This window comes from Planococcus citri, chromosome 2, assembly GCF_950023065.1.
Source record: "Planococcus citri chromosome 2, ihPlaCitr1.1, whole genome shotgun sequence".
NCBI classification, from domain to species: domain Eukaryota; kingdom Metazoa; phylum Arthropoda; class Insecta; order Hemiptera; family Pseudococcidae; genus Planococcus; species Planococcus citri.
In genome coordinates this window covers 45,582,587-45,607,747 of record NC_088678.1, presented here as the reverse complement: position 1 = coordinate 45,607,747, position 25,161 = coordinate 45,582,587, and the positions used below count along the sequence as shown (strand labels likewise).

The window sequence follows — 25,161 nt, the reverse complement described above, 5'->3', positions numbered from 1 at the left end:
GTACTGCTTATGTGCACTTTTGCGTGAAGCTTTTTACAATTTTTTTGTTTACAAACAAAATTTCTTATCAGTTTTTTCGGGAAATTTGAATTTTTTTTCGAAGCATGATGATGAAAATTTGAAATGAAATTGAATCTGAAAAGTTAAATGGTTACGATAACTAGATTGTTTTTAGAGAAGAAAAGCACCGTATACGGAGAAAAACATCAAGTAACTCAGTTACCATATTTTAGAATTTAAATCACAAGTACCGGTACGAAATACAGATATGAGTGGTGAAACCAATTCAGAAAGGAACGGAAAAAGAAAAAACACCGCTCCTGAAAAACACCATGGTAAAAAACCTAAAACTAAACCAAATTTTGAATTTGGAAATTACAACCAGTGAGTAATTCAATCTAATTTTCAATCAAAAATGTATCGCTGATTGTAAAATAATTTCAAAAATTCTGTTTTCAGATACTATGGTTACCGTAATATTAACGAATGCGTTGATCCCAGAATAGCAGCTTTTCATCGACGAAAGGAACTCTTCGAGAATAAGGACGTTCTCGACATCGGTTGTAATATTGGTCATGTTACCTACATTATAGCACGGGATCTAAATCCTAAATCAGTTCTCGGAATCGACATAGATAATTCATTAATCAATATAGCGAGAAAAAATCGTCGACATTATTGCAACAATTTGTCATCAACGTCAACATGTGTTCCTAATAGTGTGCCAGAATCTGAAAATTCTCAAAAATCTTCTGAAAATGGCAACGTTTTAATGAAAAAAGAAACTGATTCACCAACTCCAGCTCTTTCTAACGAGAGTACCATTCGATGTTTACAGTTCCCTGATAATATTTCTTTCATTCACGTATGTATGTGTTTTATCATTAAACATCTCTATCGTTGAATATCTTTACATGATGCATTTTCATTTTCAGGGTAACTACGTTCTCGATCATGATAATCTTCTCGACTTAGAAGAGCCACAATATGATGTAATTTTATGCTTGAGTGTCACTAAATGGATACAGTTAAACTGGGGAGATGATGGACTAAAACGTGTATTCAAGCGAGTTTACTCTCAGCTTCGTCCTGGAGGTGTATTCATCTTGGAAGCGCAACCTTGGGAATCGTACAGGAAAAAGAAATTAAGCGTGAGTTCCGTTTAATAAATTCAAATTTAGCTATTCATTTTTGAATTTTATTACAATTTATTTTATTTACAGGCTAAACTGAAATCGAATTGTCGTGATATAACATTTTACCCTCGCATGTTCAAAGACTATCTACTTTCTGAGATCGGTTTCCTTAGAAATGAAATCTTGGAAATTCCAAATCACAATTCCAAAGGGTTTCAACGACCGATTGGATTATATTATAAAAGATGATGGTTTGTAGTCCTGTGTTTTATTGTTATAAAAACTATTGGATCTGGTACAAGGTACTAATCCTCTTATTACGTTTCAAACGGAGATTGTAAAATTATGCGATTGTGATAATTATATTTTTTTACATTGAAATAATTATCTATTACTCCCTCGATGTTGAAAATTTTCACTTTTCTTCTAAAGCATGTTGAAGATATGAATAATCGTTAAAACAGTTTTATTATACAGAATTGTAAAATAATGGAATAGGTCATCCACCGCTATTTCATGCAAATGAAATTCGCCATTATGTTTCGGAAACGTAATTTAAAAACATTATCATAGTGTAAACATATAGCATTTCGATGATAACAATCTCGAGGCACTGAAAACTTGAGAATTTAAGGTTTATGAACGATAATCTAACCATCTTGAAATTTAGTATTTCCGCATAAATTGAACCCTTAAAACTATAATGATCATAAGAGGTATCATTCCTATTTACCTTTTGCGTGCCTTAATCGAAAATGGAGAATATCAAATTATTAAAAATGTTGACCTCTGTAAAGAAAAATTTATTCTCTCGCCAAACAGTTACATGATGAAATATCAAGGTTGCAGAAGTAATTGATTTTTCTACCCTTCAAACGTATAGTACGAGTACATACCCCGTTACTAATGAAAATGCTTTCAAGCCAATATTCGTTGCGTTATACGATTGCGATTATTTATTTATTAGCCGGGGGTTGTGTGATCAATTAAATGCTAGATAACGCATCGAAATGGTACGACGATTTCACGGCTAAAAAAATTTACATACGTTACCTACTAGTAAAAAAAACCTTTAACCTACATAAATAATCATTCAAAATGAAGTTGGTTCGAAATTCTTCATCCTCGCGTAAATAACGAAACACATTCGTGAAAAGTAGAAAATTTGTAATATTTATTTCACTAACAAATTGATTCAATATTTCTATCAGTAGAAGAACATTAATATAATAAATGCAACATTCTGTAAAATCAGACAAAAAATTTATTAGGTTTTTTCACGCCCACACCTCAAGTTAATTACTCTTCATGTAATAACGCAAAGGTGTGAACGAGCGTGATTGAGTTTTTTAGCAGTAATTCTTGTAACCGCCGGGATATGATTCGAAGTTAATAATTTATGAATAATTATTCGATACGTCGCGATTACATCGCTTTTAATACCTTTTAATGCGTGCTCTTCCAACATTTTATCATCAATACCGTAAGCTAACAGCTGCTTCCTGGCTTTGATTTCGATTTCAGCTAATTTTTCGTCTCTATCTAATGTCGGTATTATGCACCACCTATCGTAGGTATTTTCACTGATCATAATATCAGACATCCATAAAGAATTTCTGACTTCTGGAAGAGTAAATCGTTTGCTCGGGGTACTTCTCAGCATTCCTCCTGAAATACAACTTAGTTTAGAAATGTCCGAAGTAGATATAATTTTTTTTTGGTACCTAATGTACTCACTTATTAAAGTGATGCAAGAATGCGACAAATGAGCCGGCATAGGAATTACTCCTAATAAAATACTACGTTTCAAATGTGCCACTGAAATAGCAGAAAATGGCATTTGACCGGTGGTTATGAAGTAAAGTAAGACTCCGAGAGCCCAAATATCCACCGGCTGTCCTTGGTATCTTCTTTCTTGCAGAAGTTCTGGAGCCGCATAAGGTAGTGAGCCACATAACGTGAAGAGTTCTTCGTTACTTCCTAAATTTTAAAAAATGAATCAAATTAATTCTCATACGTTTCTCAAGTGTTTTGTTTCATTTATGAAGTACCTACTTAGTACTTAGTGCTTACCTTTTACCAAAACTGTACTAAATCCGAAATCTCCTAATTTGACGTGGTTTTTCTCTCCACAAAAAACATTTTCCGCTTTGATATCTCTATGAATAATGTTTCTTTCGTGCTAAACAAAAGATGGTATAAAAATAAATAGCTTATAGTGTATTGACTGTGATCAATGCTGGGAGAATTATAATTAATTAGGTAAGCTAGATTATGTTTGTGTGCCAGATATTGCATGCTTTCGATTATAATAGGCATACAGGTTCAGTGACGTTAAAAGTTTAATTCTCACGTGGAGAACTATAAATACTTTGTATATTTAGTAAGTAAGTGTAGGTATGTTACGCGATGCTTACTAAATGCTTCACAGCCGATAATAATTGCGCAAATATGATTTTTGCATCGCTTTCTTTCATTTTTCCTTCTGACAGTAGCCTTGTATGCAGACCGCCGCCGGACATGTATTCCATTACCAAATGCAATTTGGTTGGTGTTTCTAGTACTTCGTACAACCTTCAAAATTAATACTCGTGTTATTTTTATAAACTTAATAATCAATGGATTTTTTAAAATTCACGTTCGTTCACATAGCTCAGTGGGTACCAACCTGACGATATTCGGGTGAAAAACAGTCTCCATGATTGCTATTTCTCTCAGCAGCATTTTCTTTGCTCTTGGTGTAAGGGTTTGTTTGTTGCATGTTTTTATGGCAACTTTCTCTGCAATAGAAAAAAAAAAAAATGTTAAATCGATAGATAAATTATTTATAGGGCTCAGATTTTTAATTTTTATGCTACGGCATGTTTTTTGTTTGCAAAGGGGATAAGGCATTTTTCAATCATTTCCACGATTTATTTATTTCCTAGAAAAATGAGCCTAATTCGTTGGAGTTTCGGGTTTTTAGGGAATATATTTCATCTAATTTAAATTTTTTGTGCTGTATTTGGCCAATTCTTCATTTTTTTCCACAAAATTTTCCAAAGAAAATCAGGGTAAAAACATATCTAATAAAATAAAATACGATTTTTGGGAGAAAGTCTGAGCCCTCATCATTTAGTTTAAAAATGAATAACCCACTCAGGTACCTACATACATATAATTACATACATATGTGTTTGCAATAACGTGTATGAAAAAAATTGAATTTTTAATAAAATTAAGCTATGAATATTTACCTTTTGTTAATTCATGAAATCCTACATGTACAATAGAATAGCTTCCATGGCCGATTTGAGTTTGTAATCTGTACAACGATTTACTTCTTTTGTAAATTGTGGATTGTTGACACCATTTTTGTTCCTTAGCCGAAAACTGACTTGGGGACATTAAAATAATCTGTCAATCAAATAAGTACACAAAAAAATGTATTTACTGTTGTGAAGTATGAACGAATGAAAAATTATTCTAATCAATTGTCCATCATTTGAAGTTTTGTCCAATATTTTTCATTTGTAAAACCCCAACCATCCCATTGGTTTAATATTTCGAGGGATTGCTCTTCCATCCTCAAATTGCTTCTCCTGTGCAGACTCATTTCTACTTAATAACATAGGTATAGGTGTACTTATAGGTAGCCTTACGGTCGAAAAATGGCAAACAGGCGCAAAATTCTTTTGAAAACAAGTGTAGATACCACTCATTTTACATTTAAAAAATTACCTTTCCAGTTTCAGTTTTCGTTATTGTTTCTTTCATGAACCAAATAGGTACCTAACGTGAATTAAACATGGTGCTATAAAAGGCGACGTTTTCAAGCGACGCTAATTCTTAGAGATTTATCTGTCCCCAAAAACTGAAAAACATTACGTAAATAGTGAACAATGTTCGATAAGATGTCAACAACAGGATTTGGTGGTCGTTTACCTCATCAGAACTGAGAATTGTATTGTGATATGGCATACGTACATCTACACAAAAAACACAAATATTACCAAATAGCCGCCTTTTTATACGGTAGGTACCCAACCTATCTATACACATATGTATGTAGGTAGGTACCTATTTCAGAAATAATTTTTCACCGTCGAAAGTGGCTTTTAAAAAAAATGTTGGTGAGCTTTATTTTTTTATTTTATTTTTTTTGTATGTAGAAAACTATGAAATCATCTTGATGACGTAATCAAAATAAATTATTCTTTTACAAAGACACCAACGAAATTTTTACGTGGGTGTGTCAAGTTAATACATTTACTGGGGGAGACCATGTACTATTTGAAAAAAAAAACTGAGAATACGACGACGACGAAAACAATGTTTCTCGTTTTGCTACATTTTCCGCCTCTTTATTGTACTTTTGTGTGCGCCATTTTAAAGCTTTTTGCAGCCATCTTATCCCAAAAAATATCATTTTTATTTTCACTTTTTGAGGAATATTTACTTAGGTGAGATATTTTGGAATTTCATTGTAACATCTGCCTCGTTTTTTGTCCATTCTCTTGGCGCGAATTTTCATTTATTATTCACATATGATGTACCTAACTTGAGGGTTAAAAATTAACCAATTCCATGTTTTATTGTTCTATCGGTTTAGTTTTCCGACCCTCCAATGTTGTGATGAAAATTCTTACTTCGTTTCATTTCCATCTCGAAATTTTGACAGAATGTACTTATTTCAACGTAGATAACTCCACAATTGACATTTTTTGTTCTTTTTTGTCAAAAAAAAATAAAGACAAAAGAAAACACAAAATGATTGAAAATATTTCTGGAATTGAATTTAGCTCCGCAGTGTTTTTTACATCAAAAAAATAATTTTTCTCAATGATGAAATTGTAGTGCAGCGTAAGTAGGTAAGGTACCTACTTTTTAAATTAGTGTTTTTAATACGATTTTATTTCATGATTACAAAAGAACTTTTCAATCGCAACACAGAACATATTCAGGAGAAAAAAGATTTCAACATTTTTCAAAAAGCCTCAACTCGCTGTACTGCTGCAACTGCAAGTAGACGTACCCACTTAATAAATTTTGGGTACCTACTACCTACCTATACATATATTTCTTTTTACAGGAAAAATAATTTTATGACTTGACTAACATTGCCTTATAGTTGGAACAGTTTAGTCTCAAGTCATACGTGTTTTCATGAATTTTAAGGGGAAAAAATTAATTTTTTTTTGTAAATGTGTTTGGATGGTACTGTAGTTAATTATTGATGATGAGAAATCGTTAAAGGGTTCCATTACTTCCTAGAAACACAGTGCAAGTGCATCTATTTTTTAGTAGCTGTGACAAACGGTTAAATAATAGAAAATTAATCGCTTCTTCAAAAAAACCAGTCGTCAGTAAAATAGTAAATAAAAAATTACTCGTTCTTGAAAGTAAAAAAAATTATTCAATACTTTTAAATAATGTGTACTAATACCTAACTTCATTCAAGACACACTTTGAAAGTTTAGCCTGTATGCAAAGTATTAAAGTAGGTACATATCTACTTATTTATAAAATTACAACCATTGTTATTTGTTTTATGCAGGAAAAAAAAACAAAACACTTTTCTGTATGAACACTATGATTGATGTACCACATAGTAATCTACTTTCTTTGCGAATAAATTCTTAACAAATTCCAGAAACTGATGAAGGAGCAGGTATAAAGTACCATAGATATTCGTTCTAAATAGTTGATCAGGTAGTTTTTTACCTGTAGATTTCTACCCTCGAGACATACGCGCTAACGTGTGTCTAGATGGTAATTAAACATGATGCGCAATGTAGTTGTTAGTAAAATTATCCAGTTAGCTGTACTTAGCTATACTTAAAATCGGAATGCATTTTTGAAATTTAAAATTACACTTACAAATGTTGCGCTATTATAGAGATGCAATACTTGACATAATTTATGCTCAATTGATTTTGTAAAAATAATATTTATTTTTATAAAAAAATTTTGTATATCATTTTCGGTATTTCGCTTAATCGAAAGTAATTTGCTATTGAATTTGTAACGGAGGTTTTTCATAACCCTGGAGCAATAAATTCAGCAAAATTAAAATTAAATAAAAATCACATTTTGGCAGACGACTCCAGCATTAATGAAATTAAAGTTGGGATAATAATTAAGCATTTAAGCAACTAAATCAACTGAATTCGTACCTGCTTATGTTGAAATTCGGATAGGCCAACGGGAATATGTTTCACTAATTCGAGACACTGGTTAAAAAGATCATTTTAAATCTAAGCGCGCAAACTTTTAAGATTTTTAATTGACACGACGGGTAAGAATGCGGATAGTTAAACATATGTTGTATAACATCTTAGAATTTTGACTAGAACGCGTTTTATTTTCAAGTTGATACGAAATTACCTCGCGAGTGAAAGTTTACGAATACTTATCACGAATAACGTAGTGTAATATCTGTTTACAAGTAATACAGTTGCGTGATGAAAATGAAAATAATTTAAGAAATGATAATAAATATGAATGATAGTCTACCTTTTTTCAAAGCACCTCTCATATCTTACATGTTCGGGTAGGAGAGCATGGAATTGACGCACACGCAATAATTCGAAGAGGGTATTGATGTGCGCGAAAAAGAACTGTAAGCTGTAACCCTGTTACATCGAAATCGAGATCAACCCCCGTTCGAAATCTCGCAGTTTCGTCTCCCGAATTTTTTTGGGTCAAATACCTTTACCATACCTGCACGTAGGTGGCGATGCGCTTGAACGAATATTTCGCAAATAATTCCACACATTTCGGCGATTGCTATTTACTTTTCTTTTTTACTTACCCTAGTAGTTACTGAAATAGGCGTATAATCGTACAACTTCGCGGATTCGTACATTTTGAAAGCTGCGCGTATTTTTACGATTCACTGTATTTGGCTTGGGCATAGATAAAAAATATTTGATTTTTAAAACGCGAAAGTAATAAACGAATGAAGACCTCTGAGGTTCGTTGCTCAGCCTATCGGATATTTACCTCCTGTTAATATGGATTATTAATAGGTCAATGTCATTTATTATATTTCATAATAAACCAAGTCAATGGAATAGTCGTAGTTGAAATCTTCTTATTGTCAACGTAATCTAATGACAATTATTGAAAAAGGCACCTTAATCCATCGATTTTAATATTTTTATCTGGTATGATTTTTTAGGTAGGTATCGTTCATAAAAATGACTGCCATCATGATTCATAAATAGAACTTACCTACGCTAAAATAACAAAATATTTTAATTTGAAGTAGGTTCAATGCTTTAGAAATGATAAAATAAATAATGAATCAGGTATATTAATTGAAAAATACCGAGCATTGATAATTTTTTCACTCTACATAGACTACTCTATTTTTCAGGAAAGACATGTGTCGAGAAATCAACTTAGCTCTTTATTCATAATTAGATTAAAAATACCTTTTTCGAACTGTTTAAAGAAACACCAATGCAGTTTAGAAAAAAAATTAAAATATAGGTAACCATTCCTTAATTTTTATTAAACCTATTTTAACAATAACGTTTTCAAATTGGAGTAGGTAGAACGTAAGTATAAGTTTTTTAAAAATAATTTTGACGCTTAAAATGAAACTGGATATTTAAAATTTCATATTTGAAACAAAATCAGGCACATATTGGCATTTTCAACAAAAAAAAAGAAAAAAATGCTTCGTAGGTAGGACTAAGTACGTAGGTTACTTTTTTGTTCAGCATTGAGCCAAATCGATTTGTATCTTCAGCAGTGAAAATAACAATCTCAGAGACGCTAGTGGCCTATTTACATTGAAATGTAAACAGCAATTTGCAAGCTGAATTGGCGTGCGAGTATTTTTTTCGGCATTTACCCTGGTATTTTCCACCCTTATGATTAGTTAGGTGCGCTAATAAATAGGCTACCAAGTCTCAATGGCATCAAGATTGTCTTAATTACAAATTGAAATCGAATCGATTCGTTAACATTTCAACTTCAAACAATTTCATTCATTCATGAATCGATTTGATCTTTTTTTGAGTTTATTTACTCGAATTTTAATTTAATTTTTTGTTTTCTGTTTATTATTTTAATTTTTTAAAGTTATTTTTTTCATGCTATGTTATTCAACTTTTGCAGTTTTAAGAACATTTAGGCAACGAAAAAAAATAAAGAAGTTACATAATTTTTCATCTTTCATCCAACGAATCTGTATCAATTTTTGAGAAAAGGAATGAAGGTGTTCAAACTATGCAACACATATTGAGTCCATTTAATAACGTTTGTCTAACCTTTAAAAAGCAGGCGACCTATTTCATATCAACTCGACAAAAGATTTACTCAAGCCTCCTTGATTTCGCTCGAGTTTTTTTTACGAGTTCCTTTGTAAAATAACAACCCCTGTTCCGTTTTGACCCATCAGTCCAGTGTTCAGGATTGGAGATCTTTGCAAAAATGGCAACTTGAGAATGCTAACACTTCATGGCTGGTTGAAATTATGGCAAATCTGTTCACATGATTTTGAAGCTAATAAATTAAAGATTTAAAGTTGGTAGTTGAAATTTGAGCAGCTCAAAGCAGAACTTTCATGGTAAAAGATCAATTTTTTATGACAAGTACAAAACTTGAAACATACTTAATCTACCTTATCATTTAAAAATGTGGAAAAATCATTATGAAAACCTTTTTAACTTTCTTTTCAACAAACAAATTTTGGGAGGCATATTGCCCTTCCCATCTTGATCGAAATCCAAAAAAAAAAAAAATGTGCAAATGATGAGGAAACACCTAAACACTAAGTATATCAATTGTTTCTAATTCAAGAATGAAAATATGATGTGAATGACGTGCCGATTTCTAAGCTAATTTCTCAATTTTTGATCGTTGAGATTTAACGAACGTCTCAAGTTTCAGTGCCTTTTTAATGACTCACTTTTTTCAAAATTATGGATCTGAGAAAACACTGTGGCATCGAATTCAAAAAAATAAGTAGACAAAGTATTCCTTTACCTATACCTACGTGTGTGCATTTCATTTAATGGCGAATTGTTTTTGTAACATTTCAGATGTTATCAAATCAACGTGAGATACGTAATAATGACAAATGAGATCATAATTAAACGAATTTCCCTACAAGTTTTATTAGTCAAGCAATAGATAATAGATTCATTAGATTCACGTCGACCTACGACATACACACACAGACACACCAACCTTCTCTCCATTTCGCTCTTCTTTAAAGCGGATATTAGCGGATAAAAATTTGATAAAAGTGAACATTTCGATAGCGTAAATGTGAATTTAATAATAATGAATTCTGATAAACAAAACATATATGTAGGTAGGTACTAGGTACAGGGTGCCCAGAAATATCGAGTACCCCTAAGAAAGTTTTTCGTTGAAAATATAGGTTGGCAACGTGAAATAGATGCATAATATGATTGGTTGAATGTTATTGCTCCAGTCCAACAAACAATCATGTGCTATCATTATTATCATTCACTGGGACCAACCAAAGTACGAGTATTTTAGTAGAAAACTTTTTTAGGGGTACTCGATATTTCTGGGCACCCTGTAGGCTAGAACTTACTTATAGTACCGTGTGCAAAACCGCTAGTTCTGTTTTCAATTTTATTGTTTTCGTGAAAAAAGTGAATTTCGACTTTATGTAGATTGCAATTTGCATAGCTTCAGGCAGATTACCCTGCCAGCGAGGAACGTTTGCTTTGCTTACTTAGTTTAATGATTAATTTCAAATTCTGTTCAATTCCGGACTTGTTCTGATCTCGCTGGCATGCAAAAGCAAAATTCTTATCCGTCTGACTCTCTGCACTCTCTGCATAGCCGCATCGTAACGTAATTCGTAATAAGTAACATGTTACAATACAGCAATGTACGAGTAATTGAATATTTCAAGACATAGGACAAAATAAATTCATGTATCTTCCTGATAACTAATTTTTGTAAGTTATGTAGTATGTAGAAGATGTACAGGGTGCCCAGAAATATCGAGCACCCCTAAAAAAGTTTTCTACTAAAATACTTCGGTTGGTCACAGTGAATGATAATAATGATAGCACATGATTGGTTGTTGGACTGGAGAGATAACGTTCCACCAATCATAATTATGCGTCTATTTCACGTTGCCAACCTATTTTTTTAATGAAAAACTTTCTTAGGGGTGCTCGATATTTCTGGGCACCCTGTACATGTACAATACAATCACTGCATACTGCATATACATACAGGTTGGAACATGTCTTTTGCTTACCCACGACGGTGCTGGGTGCTGGCGGTGCAGAGGCAGACATTGTTGGTAATGGTTTATAATCCAGTAATTTACAGTAGTGGGGGAACGTGGCAGAGTGGCATCGCTCATCGGCTCGTCTCACTGACTGATGCAATTTTGAATTTTCATCCATTCAATATTCATTCATCGACTGATGACAGATGAAAATGAATTATGAGTTACGATTCTTGATTTTTCTTGATCGATCGAACTAATTGAAGTGTAAACGTGTTTTTAACTGTAAAGTGTAAATCCTTTTTAATTTTTGCGTTGTGCAATTGTACGTGTGTTTTTTTTACTTTTTCGGAAGACTATTTTAGAAGTTTTTTTATTTTTTATTTGATCCATAATTTATATCATCCAACTTCGTAAGTAAATGCATTGTACTTATTCAGTGATGATTTCTTAGGGTACACCTTCGCAGTTTGCTGTTCGATTCTTATTTTTCCTCGTCGTTTTCCAATCAAATTTTATGTGATTGTTCCCACCTAACTATGAATTTACTAGAATGCTCTAATTTCAGTGAATTAGGTAGCTACAAAATTTTCAGGAAACAAAATTCTTGAAATGACCATGTTTGCTCTGCTGGTGTGGTCGTTCGTAACAAAAATCTGTCTCACCGAATACGTATTTTTGATTTTTTGCCACCGTTTTTACAACAGCGATAAGTATCATCAGTACGTCAAACGTCGGAGCAGGACAGCCGACACCGTAAAAGAAATACTACGTTATGGTGATTAGCTGATAATATAAGCTAGCACACATGTTCAATTTCTCAAAAACTTGTCGGAATCTTATTGAAAATGAAGTCAGTGATCCGGTTCTCTTTCTATAGACTGAACTGAAGCGCGAGTTTGTCTAAACGTATCAAGTGTGTAATTGTTGTCAAAATTAATTATTGAAGACAAATAGGTGTATTTTCTTCAATGAAATATTACCATTACTTGTACCTATATTAGTTGAGTTCCGAAAACCTGTGATGCGGCACACCATTTTTTTCGTGAAATTGAATATCTAGTTGTAGTATTTCAGTATTTTGGTCATACGATGTACAATACCTATTATGTTAGGTACTCGATTCGGTACTTCGTGTTTCATTTCATCTTATTCCATTACCTAGCCATGAAAAACTTGTGCAATGAATTACACACGTGATACGTATGGTTTTTAATTATTGGTCTCAAAGTGCAATAAATAAGCCCAATTGCTCATTTTCCTCCGATGACGACCAAGAAAAATGAGTCATAGAGAATTTTCATTGAAACTGAGGTTTATTTCTGGGTGTTTGTTGCTTTGTTGGTAAAGCTTTTCTGCAGCTGGTGATGACGTAAGAACTTCAGTGTTTTTATGAATTATTGAAGTGACGATGAGTCTTTTCGTTTACTCTTTAACTTTTTTTTTAAAATTCCAATCTATAATTTGAAATTAGCCTAATTTGAGTAGGTACACAGTTTTGTTCTATATGGTCGTTTATTTTCCTGATTTGACATAAATCAATCATTCTCGTCAGATCAAATAAGATGAATCGAAACTTTTCTGACTTTATTTTACGTGTTCAAATTTAAATCAAGTACTCGTAGATTAGAGTCAAATTGCATTTTGCAACCAACATTCAAAAATGAATAATTATGACCATTTATACCCGAATGTACCCACCTACACTAGGGTGACAATGAAATAAAAATTTTGGATTTTCGAATACAGCACACCTAAAAAATGTGCTATTAGGTATCAAAAAATGATCCCCAAAGTTTCATCCCTCTAAGTTGATTTTAACCCATGCCTCAAGGGCCCCAAAGTTTGGAACGTAACGCCGGAGCGCGACCTTCCGAGTCTCACGGCGACGCGTGGTGGAGAAATCGTTGAGTACGCGCTACCTATATGAAGTGCAGAAGAGTAACAATATACTGTGTTTTTTGATCCAATTTTTTTTCTCAATTACAAGTCGACTTGAAAACAATTTACCTATAAATTATATTTTCTATGAAAAAACACAATTTTTTCGTTTCATTCCGCTATGGAAAAGAACTGAGCGATCAACGCACTTTTGTTTTCGTTTTTGTACATTTCTCTGTACTCTTCACCACCGGCAAAAATTTCAAAAGGTTAAAAGGATATATGTATGTACATAAATTTCACTTATTATATGTATTTATTCAATATTTTTTCACTATCCATGTCCAATGACCATAATTTACTTCATATCCTTGCTGAAAATTACTTCCATTGAATGAACATGACTTTATTAATGAAAATCAGATTTTCATAAGGTAATTGATGGACATTGAACATGATAGCGAGTGAAAAAATATTGAATTAATATAATAAGTGAATTTTATATCCTTGTAACGTTTTGAATTTTATGCAGGTGTTGAAGAAGTGCAGAGAAACGTACAGAAACGTGAACTGAAGTGTGTTGAAAGCTCAATTTTTTTCCATAGTGGAATAAAATGAAAAAATTGTGCTTTTTCAAAGAAAATATAATTTATAAATTGTTTTCAAGCCAACGTGCGACTGAGAAAAAAAAACAATCAAAAAATACCGTATATCCTTACTTCATTGCACTTTGTACATGTAGCGCGCATTCAACAATTTCTCCACCACGCGTCGCGGTGGAACTCGGAAGGTCGTGCTCGGACGTTACGTTCCAAACTTTGGGGCCCTTGAGGCACGGGTTAAAATCAACTTAGAGAGATGAAACTTTGGGGATCATTTTTTGACACCTCATAGCACATTTTTCAGGTGTGCTGTAAAAAAAATAATGGAAAAAAATTTTCCCCATGTATTTCATTGTCACCCTAACCTACACTTGCTTCTAAAACAAGAAATACGACAGAGAGTTCGTCATTTTAATGTAAACTTATTTTTCCTCTTGCAGGTAGGACATCTGCATACCAGAATGAAGAATCATCTTGAGGATAGTTATCAACCGGCATTCAACCCATCAGCATATAATCCCAATGCTCCGCCACCTTATCCGTATTCGAATCAGCAGATGCCTCAGCCTCAACCTAGTGTCACGATGAGTACTCAACCCCAACCAGGTTTCCATCAACAACCTGCAGCTCAGGCTCAGTATACTTTAGCACCGTTTCACTTGGGTGAAAGTTCAGTTCGTATGGTGTGTCCAAATTGCCGCAAGGAAATAATGACGAATGTGGCGACTGAGTGCTCGACGAAGCAGCACATAATAGCTCTGATCATGTGTTTGAGTGGAATGCTCACATTGTGCTCATGTCTGCCGTACTGCTGCAATGATTGCAGTCTGTACAAACATTCCTGTCCGAGCTGTCGCATGCATATTGGATCATACAGCCCGTGATTTCGTACATCGCACGAATTTAGTAATCATCTATGCATTTTATTCGATTGTATTTTTTAAAATGAGCATTTGAATTTAATTCTTATTCGTATATATTTTCTAAGAATTTTGAATTATTTTGATATATTTTTTTCTACTCGGAGATCTTTATTATCAATTGAAAATTGAAATTTAATATTTTTTCATTGAGCGTCGTGAGTTTGTAGATTTAGTTATTGTTTTAGGATCTCGCATTTTTTTGGTTTCATTCTATTGTACATATTTGTAGCGATATCCTTTTTTATTTGATGCTCTTTCCCGCCAATTAAATTGAAATAATTTCACGATATTATTTTGTTTTTAATCAACAGTACCTAGATAGATATTTTTCTTACGTTGTTGGTTATTGTCATAGAATCGAATCGACAGTTCGGATGTCGCGCTATCTGCTACATGCACTGCAACCAAAAGGCAAAAAGCATCAGACAGTAACATGTTGGTGTTTTTATTTTAGCTTGAATTTGCCTACCTAATATCGTTAAAATCATTTGATAGGATGGTAAGATGATACAGATAGGAAGCGAATTTTGTAACATTGCAATTTGAATTCTCACGTTTTACGATAGAGAAGTAATTATTATTCAGCTCCGAAATTTAAAAAAAAAACGGAGAAAGAAAATATTTTCTGAGAAGCTCATGAGATCTACGAGTGTTCATGCTCATAGCCAGATACATAAATCATGATTGCGTAGGTAGGCAATGTATTATTTCTATTCGGATGTGCTGCGCGTAGTAAACAGGTGATCGTAAATTTTGCCTTCAATTGTAATGGTTACTACCAATCATACACTAGAGAATCTAGAAAATAAATTTCAAAAGTTGCGCCACGCCACTTACATATTCATGAGTAGATTGTTGAAACTTGGAAATGCTATAAGTTTATATTTTTATGTTTTGAATAAGTGGTTTTGAACTTCTGAATTTGATAATGAGGTGCTACGTAGGTTGGTAGGTAGCTAGCTAGCTACGTACGCAGGTTACTTTTTCGTTCAGCATTAAGCCAAATCGATTTGTATGGATCTTCAGCAGTGAAAATAATAATCTCAGAGATGCTAGTGACCTATTTACTGTGAAATGTCAACAGCAATTTGGAAGCTGAATTAGCATGCAAGTATTTTTTTAGCTACCTATCTAGTATCTACCCTAGTATTTTCCACCCTTATGATTAGGTGGGCGAATATGCTATCAAGTATCAATGGCAAGCGCCATTCTAGTGACTCACTTTTTTCAAAATTATGGAGCTTAAGAAGTACTGTGCCATCGAGTCCAAAAAAAAAAAATAGACAATACGTACACCTTTACCTACGTACTTACCTACCTACCTATACATTTGTATTCAATGCTCTCGAAAACTGTGACGCAATTCGAATTCATTTAATGGTGAATTGTTTTTGGAACATTTCAGATGTTATCAAATCAACGTGAGATACGTAATAGAAATATGAGAGCATAATTAAACAAATTTCCCCACAAGTTTTATTAGTCAAGCAATAGATTCACGTGGACATATGTATGTACAACATACACAACACATTTCTCTCAATTTCGCTCTTCTTTGAAGCGGAAATGAAAATTTCGATAACGTACGAGTAAATGTGAATTTAAAAATGATAAATTTTGATAAACAAAACGTGTAGCCTAGGTAGTACCTTGTGCAAAACAAGCTAGTCTTCAATTTCTTTTTTTTGGGGGGGGGGGGGAGAAAAGGGAATGGGAGAAATTATGACACCAGGTTTTTTTTCATAGTTTATGAAATAATTCGTCGAAATAAACATATTACATTGAATATGACTCGCTTCTTCTGCGTAAAATCGAAGCTGAACAAAATTTGGCTAATAATGAAAAAACAAGAGGGAATCCGTAATTAATCAGACGGCCGGAATCGGTATCGCCTTAATGAGATTAGTGATTACTCATAATGTTCATTATCATCACTATCATGGAAATGATTGGTCTTTTCGTCTTTACGCCGATTAGTAGGTAACCGCCATAAATACCTACTCAGATTGCATAGCTTCAGGCGGATTAGCCTGCCAGCGAGGAACGTTTGCTCACTTAGTTTATTAATTACATAATTTTAAATTCTGTTTAGTAATTTCAGATTTGTTCTCATCTCGCTGGCATGCAAAATCCGTCTGACTCTGACAGTTGAAAAGCCCTGCGCAGCAGTATCGTATAATAAGTAATAGGTGACTGTAATTGAATATTTCAAGACACAGGACAAATAAATTCATGTATCTTCCTGAAAACTGTTGTCACCAATAAGTACCAAGAGAAGAATTAAAATTTGCATTCGAGTGAAAATTTTATAATTTTACTTGCCCATGGGGATGGCGGCGCAGCAGGCGGTGTGGCGTTGGTAATGGTTTAGCCTATATCCAGTACCTAATTTACGTTGCAATAGTGGGGGAGCATCGTTCATCATCAAGTACCTGGAAACTGATACAATTTTCACCGACTGATTATGAATTATGATTCATCTTGATCAATTGAACTAATTGAAGTATAGACGTGTGTTCAACAGTAAAGTGTAAATTTTCCTTATAATTTTTGCGGTGTGCAATAATTGTACACGTGTGGTTTTTTTTTACTTTTTTGGGAGACTTGGATTGTTTTTGATTTGATTCATCATAATTCATATCATCCAACTTCGTAAGTAAATGCATTGTACCTACTTATTCAGTAATGTTGTCTTGGGACCTATACCTTCGCAGTTAGCTTTTCGATTCCTTTTTTTCCTCATCGTTTTTCAATCCATCTTATGTGATTGTTCTCACCTGACTATGAATTCACTAATGCTCTAGGTAATTTTTGTTAGGTAGGTAGCTACAAAATTTTCAGGGAACAAAATTCTTTGAAATGGCCACGTTTACTTTGCTGGTGTGATTGTTCGTCAGTCTTTCCAAATACGTATTTTTGATTTTTTTGCCATAATTTTTACAACAGCTAGACCTCAATGACCGCATTCAACATTTCATGAAACCCGCGACTAGCGTTATGGTGATCAGCTGAAAATATGAGCTAGCAGATTTGAATGGTCTACTTTTTCAATTTCTCAACAGCTTGCAAAAATCTTATTCAAAATGAAATCAGTAATCCGCGGTTCTCTTTCTGTAGACTGAAAGCGCGAATGTGTCTGAACTGAACATGTCATATGTGTCATATTGTCGTAAAAATTAATTATTGAAAATACATTTTTCTTCGATGAAGAATTACTATTAGACCCCGTTGAGTTCTGAATACCTGTGATGCAGCGCACCGCACACAGTTTTTTTCGTGAAATTGAATCATAGTTTGCAGTATTTCAGTATTTGGTCACAAGATACCCAAGTATATAGTATATACATTCTACTCGACTCCGTACTTCGTGTTTCATATTTTCATCTTATTCCATTAGCCATGAAAAACTTGTGCCATGAATTTTTGTTGTAGGTAAGCAATTTCAATTTATGTATGAACTCACCAACACACGGAATAATACTTACATACAACGTGGTTTCTAATTATTGGTCTCATTGGTCTCAAAGTGCAATAAATAAGCCCAATTGCTCATTTTCCACCAATGCCGACCAATAAATGAGTCATATAGAGAAATTTTCATTGAAACTGAGGTTTATTTCTGGGTGTTTGTAGGTGAAGCTTTTCTGCAGCTGGGGTTGTCATTAGAACTTCCGTGTTTTTAGGAATTATTGAGTCTTTCGGTTTATACTCTTATTTATTTTTTTAAATTTCCAATCTATAATTTGAAATCAGCTTAATTTGTCAGACACAGTTTTGTGCTATGGTCGTTCATTTTCTTGATTTGACAAATCAATCATTCTTAGAGCAAATAGGTAAGATGAATCTAAACTTTTCTGACTTTATTCTACGTGTCCAAATATCAAGTAAATGATAGTCAGATTGCAACCAACATTCAACAATGAAATTATCACCATTCACCTGAATGTACTCGCGCCTACACTTGATTTTAAAACAAAAAATACGACAAAGAGTTTGTCATTTTAATGTATTTTCCCCCTTGCAGGTGAGACATCTGCATACATACCAGAATGAAGAATCAACTTGAGTATAGTTCTCAACCGGCATTCAACCCTTCAGCATATCAACCCGATGTTCCACCACCTTATTCGGATTTGAATCAGCAGATGCCTCAATCACTTCAGCAGCAGATGCCTCAACCAATTCAGCAGGTGCCTCAACCAATTCAGCAGGTGCCTCAACCAATTCAGCAGATGCCTCAACCACTTCAGCAGGTGCCTCAACCAATTCAGCAGATGTCTCAACCACTTCAGCAGATGCCTCAAACTTTTCAGCAGATGCCTCAACCAATTCAGCAGGTGTCTCAAACTTTTCAGCAGATGCCTCAACCTTGTGTCAATATCACGATGAATAATCAATCCCAGCAAGTTCAGCATGTTTTAGCTCCATCTTACTCCTACTTAGGTAAAAGTTCAGCTCGTATGACGTGTCCGCATTGTCACGCTGAAATAATGACGAAAGTGTCAACTCGGTGTACAAAGAAGCAGCACGCGATAGCTCTGCTCCTGTTTGTGAGCGGATTTTTCACAGCTGGCTTTTGTATGCTTTACTCCTGCCTGCCATACTGCTATGGTGATTGCGGGTACAGACATTCGTGTCCGAGATGTCGCATGCATATTGGATCATACTACCCATGAATTCCTATATTACTTACACGAATTTAGTGGCAATCATGGATGAATGTGATGGTATGTTTTAAAATGAGCATTTTTGAATTTAATTCTTATTCGTGTGTACCTACTCTCTAAGAATTTTTAGTTTTTTTGATTTTATTTTAACGTTTTATATTTTTTTACTTTGGAGATCTTTATTATTATTACCTTATCAATGGTTGAAATTTAAACAACATTTTTTCTTATAGCATTTTGAGTTTAATTTTCATTTGTTGATTTATGGAATCTCGAATTTTTTTGATTTTATTTTATTCTAACGGTACCTTTTTTACTTGGAGGTCTTTACCGCAGGCAGATTGAATTAAAACAATATTTTCACGAAATTATTTTCTTTTTAATCGACAGTAATTTACGTAGATAGATATTTTTCTTACGTTGTTGGTAGGAGGAACCTAAACCTATCTACTGGAATCTCGACAGTTCGGAAGTCGCGTTACTAGTGCTACATGCACTGCAACTGAAAGGCAAAAAGCATGTTCGTGTTTTTATTTCAGCTTGAATATGACTACTCGGGCTACTGCCTACCTAACATCGCCAAAATAATTTTGATAGAATGGTACTTAGTAAGATGATACTGATAGCAAGCGAATTTTGTAAAATTGCAATTTGAATCTTTACGTTTCACGAAGTAATTATTCAGCTCCGAAATTCAAAAATTGAGAAAGAAAACATTTTCTGAGGAGCTTGTAAAGATCTACGAGACTACGACTCTACGAGTGTTCAGAGTGTTCATACAGTTCATACTCATAGCCAGGTAGGTTAGGTACCTCTACCTACATACATACATACATACATACATACATACATTTATGTAAATCATAATTGCGTAGGTAGGTAATGCATTACATAATGTATTTTTATTTTCTATGTAGACTATAATATTTACGTGGTGACTGGTGACTACTGACACTGACTAGTGAACCGGTGATCGTAAATTATATAATTTGTAATTTTGCCTTCAATTGTAATGGTTGCTACTAATCAGGCACTGGCAATCATACATCATACACTGGAAAATTCCGAAAGTGGCGCCATCTATGAAAATGATGTTGACGCTATCAGTTTATTTATGTTTTGAATAGTTTTGTGATTTGAACTTTTGAATTTTGATAATGTGGTGAAATGTAAGAATAAAGTACTTTGAATGTTCTTGTTTTGTGGTATTAACTTTCTTTTTTCTAAAATATTTTCTACATCAACTTTAAATCGCAGCGATGAGTAATATATACATTCAAGAACCATCCACCACTGGCAAAGTAATATTTTCGTTCGCATTATTCAATCTGAATTAAACATCTTTCTCATGATAAACTAACTTAACAGAGTTTCCTCTTTTACAATGACTTAGAAAATAAGAACACTTTTACTTATTGTACTGTTTTCCCATAGGTTCTGCTGAAAACCACTTTCGGCGACATCGACATCGAATTATGGTCTCGAGAAGCTCCAAAGGCTTGCCGAAACTTCGTGCAACTATGCATGGAAGGGTTTTACGATGGTAACATATTCCATAGAGTTGTTAAAGGATTTATTGCTCAAACAGGAGATCCAACGGGCACTGGCACTTGTAACGAATCGATTTACGGCACACCTTTTAAAGTAACGTTTGAGTTATTGTTTCAGCTAAATACTACGTAGGTAATTATAAACAAAGTGCCCAACTGTCATATTTGTGATTTTATTTAGGACGAAATTCATTCTCGTTTGAGGTTTGTTCGACGTGGTTTGGTTGCTTGTGCCAATGCAGGTAAAGATGACAATGGGTCGCAGTTTTTTTTCACTTTTGCAGCCACACCAGAACTTCAAGGAAAACACACTATATTTGGAAAAGTTGCCGGTGATACTGTATATAACTTATTGCATCTGGAAAAAGCTATGGTGGATGAGGTACTGTAGATTGATCGAAATTTTGTTACTCAAATTTACATAGTTTTCTTCGTATTACTGAATAGATTGTTGATGATTGCAGGGTGATCGACCTGTTTATGAGCAAAAGATAATAAAAACCAAAATACTGAATAATCCGTTCGATGATATTGTTCCTCGTGTTACTAAAAAAGAGAAAGAAAAATCAGAAAAAACTGATTCAAAAAAGAAGAAAGAAGAACGCGGAGTAAAGTAACTATAACGAATGATTCTATCGTATTTTCGCTGTTCCGTAATGTAAATATCATTGCTTCGTGTAATTTTTTTCATTAGGAATTTCAAATTATTATCATTCGGCGACGAAGCGGAAGAAGATGAACTGGAGACAACAATAGAAAATAAGAAATTTGAAGGAAAAAGTAAATCTACTCACGATGTGTTAAATGATCCTAAATTAAGTTCTAAAACGTTAAGTGACGAGGAAAAAGGAAAGGATTCTAATGATACCGACGATGACGATGAAAAAGAAAAGACGACAGAAACTCAGTGAGTATTTACCATTTTTAATTATCTAAGCGTGATTGATTGAATTCAACTGTTTTTTTCTTTCATATTTTCAAGACTACGTTTAGAGGATATTAAGAATAAATTGAAAGGTGCAAAAAAGAAAGACACTCCCAAACCTAAGGAAGAATCATCTGACGAAGACGAATTATGGTCAAGTGTGAAGAAAGAAAAAAAAAGAAAATTGTAATAATTCTCGCTTTTTGAATATTTCTATGCGATTTGTATCAACAAAATGTGTAATATCAATTTAAAATATTTTCTTTAGAGAAGAAATTAGGTCTGAAATCAAAAGTCTTCAACGAGAGAATCGCCGAGAAAAAAAACAGAAAGTTGAAAAAGAAGAAACCGAAAAGAAAGAAAAATTGGAAAAAAGTGAAATTCTCGATTCTTACGAAAAGGAAAAAGAAAAGTACACTCAACTAAGTAAAACGGTGAAATTGAAAGGTAACTTTTGACATTTTTGATATTACGTATATTTTTCTTTGTTCTGCGCGGGTTCTTTTATTTTCATCGCTTTCGAAATTGTATTGAATAGGAAAATCAAGGGAAGATCTTACAGCTGAATTACTCAAGAAGTTCAATCAAAAACTGGCCACCGTTGAGAATGAAGAGTGTGAAAATCCAAGCGAAAGTAAAGAAGCCGAAGGAAGTGAACCTGCTGACGATTGGTGACTGAATAATTTTTTTAAAATGATTTTTTTTCATCGAATGTATTAATTTCAAATTTTGTTTGTTGTAGGACGGATCTACTGAATCATCGTTTAGAATGTGATTCAAATGACGTTTTGGCAAAAGATGCCAATACCAAAGCAGATGATTGGTACGAAATTTACGATCCTAGAAATCCTATCAATAAACGAAGAAGGGAATTGAGTAAAAAGCAGCTATCTGAAAAAGGAAGAGCAAAAGATCACTTATAAAAATAATTTGTGTGTAATCTAAAATTTCATCTGTGATAATGACCGAGTTATGAATAATTAATTTGATTTACATGCTTAGATACTGAATTCATCGATTTTCTTAATCATTAATTTCATGTGTATGATATTAGTGCTGCCAAATGTAAATAAATAAAGTATAATTTCCTTCTAATAAGATGTATTTTTACAAATTCGGGTATGAAAAGTACACTAACACAAGAACAATTTGTACAAAAAAAAGATTAGAAAATGGTAAGCTCTGAGCACAGTCTCTCTGATAATTTTTTACTAATTAAAAATACTTGTGGTATTCAAATGAGATTTCCACAAAGTCAATAATTTATGAGTATTAACACGAGAGTAATAATCTGACACTGGTGTAGGTTTAGCTCGTCGTTGTAACGTTTCATCACAAAGAACGTATCGATTAATAACAGCTAAATCTTCGGAAATTTCATATATTCTATTCTTATTCATACTCCCGTAGGATTTAAAATTGACATAAAGCATATTGTCGACGTTGCTATCTTCGACACATTGTCTTTTCCTCAAGAATAATGGCCAAGCGCTGCTCGTACTTTTATCATCTGGTAAATTCGTACAACATAATCGCCGTTTCATTGATAAATGAAGCAGATCTACTATGTTATTTGGTGATACTATCTGATCAAGTTTCCGTTTTTTCGGTATTATGTAATCATCCCACGAAACGATGGCGACAAATTTTACTTTGCCTAAAGTACGCGATAAACAATCGTCTTCGATAGCCAAACGTTCTATTGCCGGATTGATCATAGGAAAATTCCACTGTATAACAGAAACACTGGAAACTATCCCATTGCGACCGGATGCAGATTCCAAGAAAGGAAAAACACTGTGCTGGATTCCCGAGTCGTAAATGATGAAATCAGAAACGCCGATGGTATTGTAAAATGCTATAAATTCCATAATGTTTGTTTTCGCTAATCCGGAATAATCCGGTAGAACACAAACCGCCGTCTCCAACAGTTGAGATTTAGGTTTACGAAACATGGGAGAAAACACGGAATTATTCGAGTGCGATGTATACCAGAGAACTCCATATGGTACCCCATAACTCGGTTTATCCTGTACAAAGCATTTCAAAAAGTACTTATTAGCTCTTGTGTTATTCAACGAACGTGCGTCCAATTCGTATTTCACGAGGCCTTGTTCTGATACAATGATATCTCCTACTTCGAACCATACTCGACATTCGTAATCATAAAACGCTGATTTTGGTCCGATTACCAAGGTACGAATAAAACCACCATCATCGTGATCTTCCCATACGGACGAGAACACAAAATGATTGTTTAGTGTTTTCCAAACACTTCTTGGCTCTGAAAACTGGTACTTCGAAGTGATATCTTTCGTTAGATTATTACTGAATATTAAACAACTAGAATTGCTAATAGCAGCAGAACCGAAAAAATCTAATACGCTTAATACCGATCTCAGTTTCAGATATTCGTGTCTGTAGAAAAGTAGTGTGACGATACATACGATTGAAATTATAAGCAATAACAACTGTTGATATTTCCTCATATTGGGCAATTCGATGGAAGATTCAACTCGACTAAATACGACATCATAACCGATAACTCATGATCAAAAATTAAAAAGAATTTTATAAAAATTTCATTTTAAAAGGAGCAAAAACAGTACGGCGGTGTACGGCGATCTAAATAAAAAATCTAAAATTAGCCGCTTTGTTATCACAATCCGAAAAATGATAACAATTTTGTCTGTCAACAATGTCAACCAATCAGGTGAGAGATACGACTTATTTACTTTTTTTTCCAAAAAAATCACAACACACAACACGCAACGGTTCGTTTCGGCTCCTTCCTCGTGGAAATCGCAGCTCATTTCTCATTTCAATTGGAAATTCAAAGAGGTTTTTAATCCAAAATTCAAATTTCGTTATAAAAATGTGTTTATTTGTACGGTCCAAATCAACCGAAGTAACAATACGTTCGGTTATCGGTGAAATCAGCAGGTACCGGTTGATTGAAGTGATTTCTGTGCTGCTGTAATCAGCATCTGATGGTCGATTCATCGTACGTTGTGTTGGTAAGTGTCTAAACGTTTTCATTAAGAACTTTATTTTATTAGCAATTAGCATGAAGTTAGAGCATGTACTCTGAAATATTTATGAATTGAAGTGCTGCATGAAGCTCCTGTATGTTACATGAGTGAGCTGTATTACCAAGTCTGAATCCATCGTTCCAAACAGGATCAGCAATTCAGCACCTGGGTGGAAAATTACAAGTCTAACAATTTCTCATTCAATTAATGATGTACCTAGTTATTGATAATT

General features: G+C 33.6%; 6 protein-coding genes across 8 annotated transcripts; 4 read left to right on the top strand and 2 right to left on the bottom strand.

The window, feature by feature from the left end:
- The first annotated feature begins 4 nt into the window (after nt 1–4).
- LOC135836091 (7SK snRNA methylphosphate capping enzyme-like) lies at nt 5–1,521 on the top strand. Its single transcript, XM_065350690.1, has 4 exons — nt 5–384; nt 460–865; nt 936–1,151; nt 1,224–1,521. Exons 1-4 carry the CDS (start codon nt 269–271, stop codon nt 1,383–1,385), a joined length of 900 nt encoding a protein of 299 aa, XP_065206762.1. The 5' UTR covers nt 5–268; the 3' UTR covers nt 1,386–1,521.
- A 765-nt stretch (nt 1,522–2,286) lies between these two features.
- Nucleotides 2,287–7,729, bottom strand: LOC135836090 (serine/threonine-protein kinase NIM1-like). Of its 3 annotated transcripts, none has more exons than XM_065350689.1 (7): nt 7,632–7,729; nt 4,373–4,532; nt 3,805–3,916; nt 3,554–3,710; nt 3,210–3,318; nt 2,874–3,116; nt 2,287–2,804 (listed from the first exon to the last, which is right to left on the bottom strand). In XM_065350689.1, the coding sequence occupies exons 2-7, from the start codon at nt 4,521–4,523 to the stop codon at nt 2,443–2,445; spliced, it is 1,134 nt and encodes a 377-aa protein (XP_065206761.1). In that variant the 5' UTR covers nt 4,524–4,532; nt 7,632–7,729; the 3' UTR covers nt 2,287–2,442. The 3 variants fall into 3 exon arrangements, with proteins under 3 accessions (XP_065206761.1, XP_065206760.1, XP_065206759.1); XM_065350688.1 differs by lacking the exon at nt 7,632–7,729 and adding an exon at nt 7,292–7,625; XM_065350687.1 differs by lacking the exon at nt 7,632–7,729 and adding an exon at nt 4,857–5,856.
- Nucleotides 7,730–14,293: 6,564 nt separating this feature from the next.
- Nucleotides 14,294–14,716, top strand: LOC135834086 (lipopolysaccharide-induced tumor necrosis factor-alpha factor homolog). Its single transcript, XM_065347923.1, has one exon. It carries the CDS (start codon nt 14,294–14,296, stop codon nt 14,714–14,716), a length of 423 nt encoding a protein of 140 aa, XP_065203995.1.
- A 4,088-nt stretch (nt 14,717–18,804) lies between these two features.
- Nucleotides 18,805–19,431, top strand: LOC135834085 (uncharacterized). The gene has a single exon (XM_065347922.1). It carries the CDS (start codon nt 18,805–18,807, stop codon nt 19,429–19,431), a length of 627 nt encoding a protein of 208 aa, XP_065203994.1.
- A 1,119-nt stretch (nt 19,432–20,550) lies between these two features.
- On the top strand, nt 20,551–22,995 carry LOC135836074 (spliceosome-associated protein CWC27 homolog). Its single transcript, XM_065350666.1, has 9 exons — nt 20,551–20,723; nt 20,857–21,066; nt 21,154–21,354; nt 21,437–21,585; nt 21,667–21,879; nt 21,955–22,083; nt 22,166–22,344; nt 22,436–22,568; nt 22,640–22,995. Exons 1-9 carry the CDS (start codon nt 20,682–20,684, stop codon nt 22,818–22,820), a joined length of 1,437 nt encoding a protein of 478 aa, XP_065206738.1. The 5' UTR covers nt 20,551–20,681; the 3' UTR covers nt 22,821–22,995.
- Nucleotides 22,982–24,578, bottom strand: LOC135836076 (uncharacterized). Its single transcript, XM_065350669.1, has one exon. The coding sequence runs from the start codon at nt 24,384–24,386 to the stop codon at nt 23,109–23,111; it is 1,278 nt and encodes a 425-aa protein (XP_065206741.1). The 5' UTR covers nt 24,387–24,578; the 3' UTR covers nt 22,982–23,108.
- Between the last annotated feature and the right edge of the window lie 583 nt (nt 24,579–25,161).